Source organism: Rhinopithecus roxellana, chromosome 8 (assembly GCF_007565055.1).
Source record: "Rhinopithecus roxellana isolate Shanxi Qingling chromosome 8, ASM756505v1, whole genome shotgun sequence".
NCBI classification, from domain to species: Eukaryota; Metazoa; Chordata; class Mammalia; order Primates; family Cercopithecidae; genus Rhinopithecus; species Rhinopithecus roxellana.
In genome coordinates this window covers 143,401,880-143,415,257 of record NC_044556.1, presented here as the reverse complement: position 1 = coordinate 143,415,257, position 13,378 = coordinate 143,401,880, and the positions used below count along the sequence as shown (strand labels likewise).

The 13,378-nt window shown below is 37.0% G+C and overlaps 1 protein-coding gene across 21 annotated transcripts in view; it reads left to right on the top strand.

Annotated features, from left to right (window-relative positions):
• The window catches only part of UCHL5 (ubiquitin C-terminal hydrolase L5), a 37,399-nt gene that overhangs the window by 11,368 nt on the left and 12,653 nt on the right, over positions 1-13,378 (top strand). For 11 of the 21 annotated variants that reach the window (XR_004058706.1, XR_004058704.1, XR_004058705.1 and 8 more), the window contains 5 exons: positions 2,084-2,209; positions 2,292-2,353; positions 2,432-2,562; positions 3,613-3,676; positions 3,807-3,887. Coding sequence is in view for 14 of the 21 variants with exons in the window: in XM_030935534.1 (XP_030791394.1) it covers positions 2,084-2,209; positions 2,292-2,353; positions 2,432-2,562; positions 3,613-3,676; positions 3,807-3,887 (464 nt within the window). In the remaining 7 variants the exon portion in view is untranslated. The remainder of the gene's footprint in view (positions 1-2,083; positions 2,210-2,291; positions 2,354-2,431; positions 2,563-3,612; positions 3,677-3,806; positions 3,888-13,378) is intronic. The other 10 variants (XR_004058709.1, XR_004058710.1, XR_004058708.1 and 7 more) reach the window with 1 other exon arrangement.

Below are 13,378 nucleotides of genomic sequence, written 5' to 3'. Positions count from 1 at the left end.
GCATTTATTACAATGTCCGGCACATAGTAGTTGCTCAGTTAAGTATTATTTGAATGAATGAATGAATGAATGAATGAATGGCTATACACTTAAAAAAATTTTTTTTCTGTTTTTTATTAATTTTGTACTATGTATAGCATAACCACTTGGTGGCACTAAACTCATTTTAAAACTTGAAGACAATATTCTCATACGCTTGTACATTGTAACTTTTCTTCTCACACACACATACAAAATGAGCTTTGATATATCATGGACAGTGTAAATTATTATTGACATCAAAAAAGCAAGTAACCACAAGAATTTTTTCTACTTCTTAAAATCCTAAAATAATGGATTACAGATTCAAAGTCCTTAGATTATAGAAATGTTTGATAATATTTTTTGCTGTAACCTCACTGCCTAGTTTAACATTGGGTATATATTATATCTTTAAGGTGTTTTGATTTTGAAAGAATGTGTTAATAAGTATAAATTGTAACTTCTAACTTTACTCCTCCCACTGTGCTATCCTCAGATAATTTCACCTTAGATAATTTTGACCTAAGATAAGGGAGTACTAAGTGTTACAGTGTTTTAGTTAACCACATTTATGAAGTCCTCTTTCATCATTAAAGTTTTCATCCAAATTTACTGAAAAAACTGTGATTCAGGTCAAAATATTTACTCGTATAAATCAGCAGCAATGTTAATTGGATTCTTGATCTATCACTACTTTTTCCTGATTTATCAATTTTAAGACAGTTTTGAATACAAAATGCTTAAAGAGAAGAATTATAGAAGCATGGTGATGTTATTATAGTTATTGAGAAGTAGGAGTACAAGACTGTTCTGTAATGGAGAGTGTAGTCTTATCAAGGAATTTCTCAAATATACTTCAGTCAGCAGTTCAGGAACTGGTAGATAAGTCATAAGACCTTAAAAACCTCTACCAACATGGGCAATAGAGAATTATAAGAATTAAAGAAGGAAAATAACTGAATTTTTTTCTTCTGAAATCAGGCAGGATAAAAATAGATAATTTACTAAAATGTAAAATCATAAGCTAATTAGCATTATTGGAAAGACTAATTACAATATAGTAGCATAATACTGTAGTAGGACTAAGCTGTAGTTTAAAAAATTATTCAGCTCTATGATTAACCTTGCTGGTGTTCACACTGATCATCTGAGGTTCTTTCCAGCTTCATGATCAGTACTGTAGTTACTTAGGCAATGTGGAAGAAACTGTTGTTCATAAAGTGGTTTATAATCTTGTTGGAGAGACCACATGTATGTGCAGAGACAGCCTAGCATGATGGCTACGTACACAAATTCTAGAACCAGATTGTCTTTGTGCCCCTGGGCACTTAACTTCTGTGCCTCAGCTTCTAGAAATTTAAAATGAAGATGATAATATTACTCCTTCTTCACAAGTCGTTGAGAGGATTAAAAGAAATAATACATGTGAAGTGCCTAGAAAAGTAACTAGCACATAGTAAATGCTATCTAAATGTTTTTTCCTTTGGCTAGAATGTAAGATCCAGATAATTTATTAAATGAACAATTAACAGCTAGATGATAGCAATGTAAGGACTGTACATGATTGAGTGAAAAAAATATGTGGACATTATATACCCTGTTTGGGAATTCAAATGAGGGTAGAAACTAATGTGAGTTGTTTCAGAATTTCTCTAAAATCACATAGGTGACTTGAAGTTTATGCTCAGTAATAAAATACGAATGGAATTTGAATAGGTAGAAATGAGTCTAGGAAGAAATGAATAGGAGAGGAGGACAAGCTCTGTTGGCTTAATCAGCTATGTTTTCGATCAGGATGATTGGTCTTGTTACCCTAACTGGATTGGTTTTTGATAATGAGTTCATTGAGTTCATTTAGTTTCCTAGAATCTTCAACTCCAGAATTGCAGCAAATTTCTGAAAATAGATTAGGATAGACATTAAACATATTTATTCTGTTTATGCTGAGACTTTATAAAATACAATTTGAAAACTGTTCATGTTTTGGGATCATTGTCACCGGTTAAAAACCCTTTTTTGTTTTTTTTAAACACATTGATATCTTCACTTTTATATTTTCTAGGTAATTAATAATGCTTGTGCTACTCAAGCCATAGTGAGTGTTTTACTGAACTGTACCCACCAGGATGTCCATTTAGGCGAGACATTATCGGAGTTTAAAGAATTTTCACAAAGTTTTGATGCAGCTGTGAGTACAACCTTTTTATTCCTAAAATGTCATATTTGTGAAAGTTTGTATATTAATAGGCTACTTTAAAAAATTATTTTAGATGAAAGGCTTGGCACTGAGCAATTCAGATGTGATTCGACAAGTACACAACAGTTTCGCCAGGTAAAGAGACTTTATGTTAAATAAATACTGTTTCTTTCTTTGCTTCTTTGAGTCTCACTATTTTTTTATTTACTATAGACAGCAAATGTTTGAATTTGATACGAAGACATCAGCAAAAGAAGAAGATGCTTTTCATTTTGTCAGTTATGTTCCTGTTAATGGAAGACTGTATGAATTAGATGGATTAAGAGAAGGACCGATTGATTTAGGTAATGCAGTTCCTGTCCCTCATGTTTCACTTTTGACAGAGGAAAATCTGTTGGGTATTTACCCTCATTTTAGTCACAGTGCTGCTTAAATTTTCAAGGTAAAAGTGACTATGAGGCAACATAAAATAATGAAGGCCTTAAGCTCTTCAGTATGTTATATTAATATACAGGAAGGACATGTTGACTACCATAGTTCAGTTGAGGCCTTTGAGTTTTTCCCAAGTAAAATTAGTTTTTAACCTATAGGTTACATAATTTATATTTTATTTTCCATTTAGCATTTAAAAACTACCCTTAGTGAACTTAAATAGTTATTCTTGTCATTTTTAACCCATTCATAAAGGATAGCAAACATTTCTTGTCATCTGTATTGAAGTATTTTCCTTTGGAAGTGGATAAGGTTTATTGTTTTGCAATCAAGAAAATATTTTTCTTAAAAGTTCTCTATTTAAATAGTGCGTGAATGTGTTATCCTTTGTGCCAAAGCATAGATTTGTTCTGATCCCACCCCATCTCTAATGCTGAGCAAAAAATGATAAACACTTATCAAGGTTGAGGGTACAATCTGTGGCTCTGAAAGATTACTGAAATAATAGGTTCACAAAATAATTTTAACTCCTTATTTTGACTTCATTAAATTTTGTTTTTCTTTTTTAATATTAGGTTTGAAGTCCAACACAACTTGTTTTAGTTGAATCTGATGTTACAGGCTCTTCATAAAACTGTTCGATTTTAAAACTGTTTTAGATTTTTAAAAAATTAACATGGGTTCATTTTGTTTGTACTTTTTGCCATTCCACATGTGTGGAACCAATAGTTTATCTAACGCAGATTTACCTGCTGCCTCTTTATTTAAAAATGCTTACTTTTCTATGTCTGTTATAAAAATTTATTTATGGAATTGAAACAACATAATTATACTAAGAAGAGTTTTACTGCTCTAAATTTGTTAAAATATTTGTAGAAAAATATTTGGGGCCAAACTTTTGCATGTTAAAGTTGATTGTTCTTATTTTTATTTGTGTTAACTGTTTTAAAATTTCTTTCTAGGTGCATGCAATCAAGATGATTGGATCAGTGCAGTAAGGCCTGTCATAGAAAAAAGGATACAAAAGTAAATGCTCAGCTAATCTTATTGGCATAATATTCTGTTTTTTAAGTATTTTTTAAACTTGTATTTTATTGTTATTTTAGCAGTGTGCATTGAACATCTACTTTTTTTTTTTTTTTTTAATTTTTTGTAGAGACGGGTTTTCACCATGTTGCCCAGGCTGGTCTCAGACTCCTGAGCTCAAGCCATCCGCATGCCTCGACCTCCCAAAGTGGTAGGATTACAGGCGTGAGCCACTGTGCCCAGCCAAACATCTACTTTTGATTGGGTTAATGCGTTTAAGAAGTCTATTTCAGAAAATCTCTAAATTTCATGTAGTAGTATGTCATCTTGTCTTTAGAGAAGTTAAACATACAGATTTCCATTAAGTTAAATAATTATTTATTTTTATTTTTTTATTTTTTGAGACAGTATCTCACTCGGTTGCCCAGGCTGGAGGGCAGTGGTGCAATCTCAGCTTACTGAAACCTCTGCCTCCCGGGTTCAAGCGATTCTCGTGTCTCAGCATCCCAAGTAGCTGGGATTATGGGCATATGCCACCACACCCAGCTAATTTTTGTATTTTCAGTAGAGATGGGGTTTCACCATGTTGTCCAGGCTTGTCTCAAACTCCTGACCTCAAGTGATCTGCCAGCCTTGGCCTCCCAAAGTGCTGAGATTACAGGCATGAGCCACGGTACCCGGCTAGATATTTTGTACTGTTGGATAATTGTATAGCTATTTTGTAGAGTTTTGTTTTTGAGGGTTTATTTTTAATATTAAGCTCTTTATTTTTGGGTAATTATATATTCAATTTCAGATGATTATATACATTCAGTTGTAAGAAATAATACAGAGACATCATGTGTGTTTTTTTATCTTTCAATGGCAACATCTTACAAAACTATAGTGTAATATCACAGCCAAGATACTGGCATTGATGTAGTCAAGATACAGCAAAATTTGCTCTCCACAAAGATCCCTTATGTTGTTCTTTTTAGGCACAACCACTTGTCTACCCCTACTGCCTTTCCCTTTCCTTCACTCCTTAATCCCTAATTCTATAATTTTTGTGATTTAAAGAAAGCTATATATGAATTTTACAATATGTAACCTTTTTGCATTAGCTTTTTTGCTCGGTTTAATTCTCTGGAGATTCATCCAAGTTATTAAGTGTATCAGTAGTTCATTTTTTATTCATAAATGGTATTCTGTGATATGGATATACCATTTTTTTGCCTGTTCATCCATTGAAGGACATCTGGATTGTTTTCTATTTTTTGGCTACTGCGAATAAAACTACAATAAACTTTTTTGTGCAGATTTTTTGTGACTACAAGTTTTCATTTCTCTGGGATAAATGCCTATGAGTGTCATTGCTGGATTGCATCGTAAATGGGTATTTATTTTTTTAAGGAACTACCACATTCTTTTCCGGAGTGATTGGATCATTTTATATTTCTACCAGCAATATATTAATGGTCTAGTTCCTCTGCGTCCTTTTTAGCATTTGATGCTATCACCATTTTTATTTTAACCATTCTGACAGATGTATAGTGATACTTCATTGTGGTTTTAATCTGCATTTCCCCAGTGACTAATGATATTGAAAATCTTTTTGTGCCTTTAGCTCATTCTCTGATTGGATTGTTTTTTTGACTCTTGAGCCTGAAGTTCTTTACGTATTTTAGATACTAATCCTTCATCAAACACATTGCCTGCAAATATTTTTTCCCAGTCTGTAGCCCATCCCCTCGTACTCCCAAAATGGTCTTTCACAGAGCAAAAGATCTTAATCATGATGAAGTACAGTTTATCAATATTTCACACAATGAATTATGTTTTTGTTGTCAAGTCTAAGAATTCTTTGTCTCGATGTAGAGACCAAATATTTTTTTCCTGTGTTATTTTCTTAAAAGTTTATAGTTTAATGTTTTACGTGTAAGTCTATGATGTATTTTGAGTTAATTTTTGTATATGGTATGACATTTAGGTCAAGGGTCATTTTTTTTTTTTTTTGCCTGTGCATATTCAATTACTCAGACACCAATAGTTGAAAAGGCTATCCATCCTCCACTGAATTCCTCCTGCACCTTTGCAAAAATGGAGCATATTTGTGTGGGTCTATTTCTGGGCTCACTGTTCTGTCCATTGTTCCATTTATCTGTTCCTCTGCAAGTACTACATTGTGTAGATTACTGTAATTATAAGTCTTGAAATCAGGTAGACGGATGCCTTTCATTGTATTCTTCTCTAGAAAATTGTTCTAACTATTATAGTTCCTCTGCCTTCCCATATAAATTTTATTATAATTTTCTCTATATCTATAAAAGTAAGACTTTGGATCTTTTTTTTTTTTTCATACTTTAAATTCTAGGGTACATATGCACAACATGCAGGTTTGTTAGATATGTATACATGTGCCATGTTGGTGTGCTGCACCCATTAATTTGTCATTTACATTAGGTATATCTCCTAATACTATCCCTCCCCCCTACCCCATCCCCACAATAGGCCCCGGTATGTGATATTCCCCTTCCTGTGTCCAAGTGATCTCATTGTTCAATTCCCACCTATGAGTGAGAACATGCGATGTTTGGTTTTCTGTTCTTGCCATAGTTTGCTGAGAATGATGGTTTCCAGCTGCATCCATGTCCCTACAAAGGACACGAACTCATCCTTTTTTATGGCTGCATAGTATTCCATGGTGTATATGTGCCACATTTTCTTAATCCAGTCTATCACTGATGGACATTTGGGTTGATTCCACGTCTTTGCTATTGTGAATAGTGCTGCAATAAACATACGTGTGCATGTATCTTTATAGCAGCATGATTTATAATCCTTTGGGTACATACCCAGTAATGGGATGACTGGGTCAAATGGTATTTCTAGTTCAAGATCCTTGAGGAATCGCCACACTGTTTTCCACAATGGTTGAACTAGTTTACAGTCCCACCAACAGTGTAAAAGTGTTCTTATTTCTCTACATCCTCTCCAGCATCTATTGTTTCCTGATTTTTTAATGATTGCCATTCTAACTGGTGTGAGATGGTATCTCATTGTGGTTTTGATTCGCATTTCTCTGATGGCGAGTGATGATGAGCATTTTTTCATGTGTCTGTTGGCTGTATGAATGTCTTTTGAGAAGTGTCTGTTCATATCCTTTGCCCACTTTTTGATGGGGTTGTTTTTTTTCTTGTAAATTTATTTGAGTTCTTTGTAGGTTCTGGATATTAGATGGATATTAGCCCTTTTGCAGATGAGTAGATTGCAAAAATTTTCTCCCATTCTGTAGGTTGCCTGTTCACTCTGATGATAGTTTCTTTTGCTGTGCAGAAGCCCTTTAGTTTAATTAGATCCCATTTGTCAATTTTGGCTTTTGTTGCCATTGCTTTTGGTGTTTTAGACATGAAGTCCTTGTCCATGCCGATGTGCTGAATGGTATTACCTAGGTTTTCTTCTAGGGTTTTTATGGTTTTAGGTCTAACATTTAAGTCTCTAATCCATCTTGAATTAATTTTCGTATAAGGAGTAAGGAAGGGATCCAGTTTCAGCTTTCTACTTATGGCTAGCCAGGTTTCCCAGCACCATTTATTAAATGGGGAATCCTTTCCCCATTTCTTGTTTTTGTCAGGTCTGTCAAAGATCAGATGGCTGTAGATGTGTGGTATTATGTCTGAGGGCTCTGTTCTGTTCCATTGGTCTATATCTCTGTTTTGGTACCACTACCATGCTGTTTTGGTTACAATAGCCTTGTAGTATAGTTTGAAGTCAGGTAGCATGATGCCTCTAGCTTTGTTCTTTTGGCTTAGGATCGTCTTGGCAATGCGGGGTCTTTTTTGGTTCCATATGAACTTTAAAGCAGTTTTTTCCAATTCTGTGAAGAAAGTAATTGGTAGCTTAATGGGGATGGCATTGAATCTATAAATTACCTGATTTTTTAATGATTGCCATTCTAACTGGTGTGAGATGGTATCTCATTGTGGTTTTGATTTGCATTTCTCTGATGGCGATTGATGAGCATTTTTTCATGTGTCTGTTGGCTGTATGAATGTCTTTTGAGAAGTGTCTGTTCATATCCTTTGCCCACTTTTTGATGGGGTTGTTTTTTTTGAATCTATAAATGGCAGCATGAATTGAGTCTATAAATGGCAGCATGGCCATTTTCACAATATTGATTCTTCCTATCCATGACCATGGTATGTTCTTCCATTTCTTTGTGTCCTCTTTGATTTCACTGAGCAGTGGTTTGTAGTTCTCCTTGAAGAGGTCCTTTACATCCCTTGTAAGTTGGATTCCTAGGTATTTTATTCTCTTTGAAGCTATTGTGAATGGGAGTTCATTCATGATTTGGCTCTCTGTTTGTCTGTTACTGGTGTATAAGAATGCTTGTGATTTTTGCACATTGATTTTGTGTCCTGAGACTTTGCTGAAGTTGCTTATCAGCTTAAGGAGATTTTGGACTGAGACGATGGGGTTTTCTAAATATACAATCATGTCATCTGCAAACAGGAACAATTTGACTTCTTCTTTTCCTAATTGAATACCCTTTATTTCTTTCTCTTGCCTGATTGCCCTAGCTAGAACTTCCAACACTATATTGAGTAAGAGTGGTGAGAGAGGGCATCCCTGTCTTGTGCCAGTTTTCAAAGGGAATTTTTCCAGTTTTTGCCCATTCAGTATGATATTGGCTGTGTGTTTGTCATAAATAGCTCTTATTATTTTGAGATACGTTCCATCAATACCGAATTTGTTGAGAATTTTTAGCATGAAGGGCTGTTGAATTTTATCAGAGGCCTTTTCTTCATCTAATCATGTGGTTCTTGTCTTTGGTTCTGTTTATGTGCTGGATTATGTTTATTGATATGTGTATGTTGAACCAGCCTTGCATCCCAGGGATGAAGCCCACTGGATCATGGTGGATAAGCTTTTTGATGTTCTGCTGAATTCGGTTTGCCAGTATTTTATTGAGTATTTTTGTGTCGCTGTTCATCAGGGATATTGGTCAAAAATTCTTTTTTTTGTTGTATCTCTGCCAGGCTTTGGTATCAGGATGATGTTGGCCTCATACAATGAGTTAGGAAGGATTCCCTCTTTTTCTATTGATTGGAATAGTTTCAGAAGGAATGGTACCAGCTCCTCCTTGTACCTCGGTAGAATTCGGCTGTGAATCCATCTGGTCCTGGACTTTTTTTGGTTGGTAGCCTATTGATTATTGCTTCAATTTCAGAGCCTGCTATTGGTCTATTCAGGGATTCAAGTTCTTCCTGGTTTAGTCTTGGGAGAGTGTAAGTGTCCCGGAAATTATCCATTTCTTCTAGGTTTTCTAGTTTATTTGCTTAAAGGTGTTTATAGTATTCTCTGATGGTAGTTTGTATTTCTGTGGGGTTGGTGGTGATTTCCCCTTATCGTTTTTTATTGCATCTTCTCTCTTTTCTTCTTTATTAGTCTTGCTAGCGGTCTATCAATTTTGTTGATCTTTTCAGAAAACCAGCTCCTAGATTCATTGATTTTTTGGAGGGTTTTTTGTGTCTCTCTCTTCTTCAGTTCTGCTCTGATCTTAGTTATTTCTTGCCTTCTGCTAGCTTTTGAATGTGTTTGCTCTTGCTTCTCTAGTTCTTTTAATTGTAATGTTAGGGTGTCAATTTTAGATCTTTCCTGCTTTCTTTTGTGGGCATTTAGTGCTATAAATTTCCCTCTATACACTGTTTTAAATGTGTCCCAGAGATTCTGGTATGTTGTATCTTTGTTCTCATTGGTTTCAAAGAACATCTTTATTTCTGCCTTCATTTTGTTATGTACCCAGTAGTCATTCAGGAGCAGGTTGTTCAGTTTCCATGTAGTTAAGTGGTTTTGATTTAGTTTCTTAGTCCTGAGTTCTAGTTTGATTGGACTGTGGTCTGTGAGACAGTTTGTTATAATTTCTGTTGTTTAACATTTGCTGAGGAGTGCTTTACTTCCAACTATGTGGTAAATTTTGGAATAAGTGTGATGTGGTGCTAAGAAGAATGTATATTCTATTGATTTGGGGTGGAGAGTTCTGTAGATGTCTATTAGGTCCGCTTGGTGCAGAGTTGAGTTCAATTCTTGGATATCCTTGTTAACTTTCTGCCTCGTTGATCTGTCTAATGTTGACAGTGAGGTGTTAAAGTCTCCCATTCTTATTGTATGGGAGTCTAAGTCTCTTTGTAAGTCTCTAAGGACTTGCTTTATGAATCTGGGTGCTCCTGTATTGGGTGCATATATATTTAGGATAGTTAGCTCTTCCTGATGAATTGATCCCTTTACCATTATATAATGGCCTTCTTTGTCTCTTTTGATCTTTGATGGTTTAAAAGTCTGTGTTATCAGAGACTAGGATTGCAACCCCTGCTTTTTTTTGTTTTTAATTTGCTTGGTAGATCTTCCTCCATCCCTTTATTTTGAGCCTATGTGTGTCTCTGCTTGTGAGATGCATCTCCTGAATACAGCACACTGATGGGTCTTGACTCTTTTTCCAGTTTGCCAGTCTGTGTCTTTTAATTGGACCATTTAGTCCATTTACATTTAAGGTTAATATTGTTATGTGTGAACTTGATCCTGTCATTATGATATTAGCTGGTTATTTTGCTCGCTAGTTGATGCAGTTTCTTCCTAGCATCGATGGACTTTACATTTTGACATGTTTTTTCAACGGCTGGGACCCTTTGTTCCTTTCCATGTTTAGTGCTTCCTTCAGGATCTCTTGTAGGGCAGGCCTGGTGGTGACAAAATCTCTAAGCATTTGCTTGTGTGTAAAGGATTTTATTTCTCCTTCACTTATGAAACTTAGTTTGGCTGGATATGAAATTCTGTATGAAAATTCTTTTCTTTAAGAATGTTGAATATTGGCCCCCACTCTCTTCTGGCTTGGAGAGTTTCTGCCGAGAGATCTGCTGTTAGTCTGATGGGCTTCCCTTTGTGTGTAACCTGACCTTTCTCTCTGGCTGCCCTTAACATTTTTTCCTTCATTTCAACTTTGGTGAATCTGATAATTATGTGTCTTGGAGTTGCTCTTCTCGAGGAGTATCTTTGTGGCATTCTCTGTATTTCCTGAATTTGAATGTTGGCCTGCCTTACTAGGTTGGGGAAGTTCTCCTGGATGATATCCTGCAGAGTGTTTTCCAACTTGATTCCATTGTCCCTGTCACTTTCAGGCATACCAGTCAGATGTAGATTTGGTCTTTTCACATAATCCCATATTACTTGAAGGCTTTGTTCATTTCTTTTTACTCTTTTTTCTCTACACTTCTCTTCTCGCTTCTTTTCATTCATGTGATCTTCAATCACTGATACTCTTTCTTACAGTTGATTGAGTCGGTTACTGAAGCTTGTGCATTTGTCACGTAGTTCTTGTGTCATGGTTTTCATCTCTATCAGTTATTTTATGGTCTTCTCTGCATTGATTATTCTAGTTATCCATTCATCCATTCTTTTTTCAAGGTTTTTAGTTTCTTTGCGCTGGGTACATAGTTCCTCCTTTAGCTTTGAGAAGTTTGATGGACTGAAGCCTTCTGTCAACTTGTCAAAGTCATTCTCCATCCATCTTTGTTCCGTTGCTGGCGATGAGCCGCGTTCCTTTGGAGGGGGAGATGTGCTCTGATTTTTTGAATTTCCAGCTTTTCTGCCCTGCTTTTTCCCCATCTTTGTGGTTTTATCTGCCTTTGGTCTTTGATGATGGTGATGTACTGATGGGGTTTTGGTGTGGGTGTCCTTTCTGTTTGTTAGTTTTCCTTCTAACAGTGAGGACCCTCAGCTGCAAGTCTGTTGGAGTTTGCTTGAGGTCCACTCCAGACCCTGTTTGCCTGGGTATCAGCAGCAGAGGCTGCAGAAAATAGAATATTGCTGAACAGCGAGTGTTGCTGTCTGATTCTTGCTTTGGAAGCTTCGTCTCAGAGGTGTACCCAGCCGTGTAAGGTGTGAGGTGTCGGTCTGCACCTAGTGGGGGATGTCTCCCAGTTAGGCTACTCAGGGGTTAGGGACCCACTTGAGCAGGCAGTCTGTCCGTTCTCAGATCTCAACCTCCATGCTGGGAGAACCACTGCTCTCTTCATAGCTGTCAGACAGGGACATTTACATCTGCAGAAGTTTCTGCTGCTTTTTTTTTGCCTATGCCCTGTCACCAGAGGTGGAGTCTACAGAGGCAGACAGGCCTCCTTGAGCTGTGGTGGGCACCCAATTCAAGCTTCTGAGAGGCTTTGTTTACCTACTTAAGCCTCCGAAATGGTGGGCGCCCCTCCCCCAGCCTCACTGCCACCTTGCAGTTAGATCTCAGACTGCTGTGCTAGCTATGAGGAAGTCTCCGTGGGCATGGGACCCTCCGGGCCAGGTGTGGGATGTAATCTCCTGGTGTGCCGTTTGCTAAGACCCTTGGTAAAGCACAGTATTAGGGTGGGAGTTACCTGATTTTCCAGGTGTTGTGTGTCTCAGTTTCCCTTGGCTAGGAAAAGGAATTCCCTTCCCCCTTGTGCTTCCCAGGTGAAGCGATGTCTTGCCCTGCTTCAGCTCTCACTGGTCAGGCTGCACCCGCTGACCAGCATCTACTCTCTGACACGCCCCAGTGAGATGAACCCGGTACCTCACTTGAAAATGCAGAAATCACCCGTCTTCTGTGTTGCTCACGCTGGGAGCTGGAGGCTGGAGTTGTTCTATTCATCCATCTTGTGCGCTCCCCTCGACTTTGGATCTTATTTAATATTTCTGTGTGAGCTGGTTTTTATGGACATGGCTCTGACAGGGTAAATTGTGGGTGCCACCTCATTACTGACAGATGAGGGTAGAAGTCCAGCTTCCCTACTAGGCCTTCAGTGACAACTGAAATGGAATAAGGCTTCTTGTTATTGCTGGGCAGAGATAGGAGTTCTAGCCCCCAGCAAGGTTTCTATTGATACTACTCTGGCTGAGAGGGGTAGAAGTGCCTTGCTATTGCTTTCCACTCATACTGAAGTGGGAGAGGCTACTTTGCCACTGGATGGTAGTGGCAGTTTTAGCTTCCCATTCTGTGTCCTCTGATACCACAAATGGGTGTTGTCATTACCACATGGCGGGGATAAAAGTCACCATTCCCTACCCAGCCTTTTTTAATACCAACCTAGGAGTCTTGTTAAAGGTTGGAAACAAGGTTGGAAGTCCAGGCTCTCTATTCGACTTTTACTGGTTTTGAGTAGGGGTGAGGTCACAGATTTTTCAGTCATATTTGGCTATAGTAGAATGATTATTGTCTTAAAGTTTTCTGTCTTCTGAGGCTGCACCTTTTCTATTTGGCTAGAGAGAGCAGACTTTTGTTGGGGCTTTTTTCTCTGTGTCTGTTGGTATTTCTGGGTTGCTGGTTTCTTCAGCTCCAAGTCTGGGATATATGAGGCAGAAAAAAACCTCAGGGAATTCACTATTGTATCATTCTTGGTTCCTGAGTTCCCCACCTTGTCTGCCTTTTTCTATCTTTCAGAATGTTCTTGCTTGCTTGCTCTTTTTAAAAAACATATTATGTCCAGGGTTCTTAGTTGTACTTAATGGCAGGAATAGGGACATGAAGTCCCACAATCAGTGTTTTAAAAACATTTTTACATAGTTCAAAGCACTATAGTTATATTCTTTTCAGTGAATAGAGCTGTGTATGAGAAACTCTTAGAGATAAACTAATGCAAAATGGGCTTACATTTTCTATATATTTTCATCTTAATGCCATTTACATAGTGTTGCAAATAA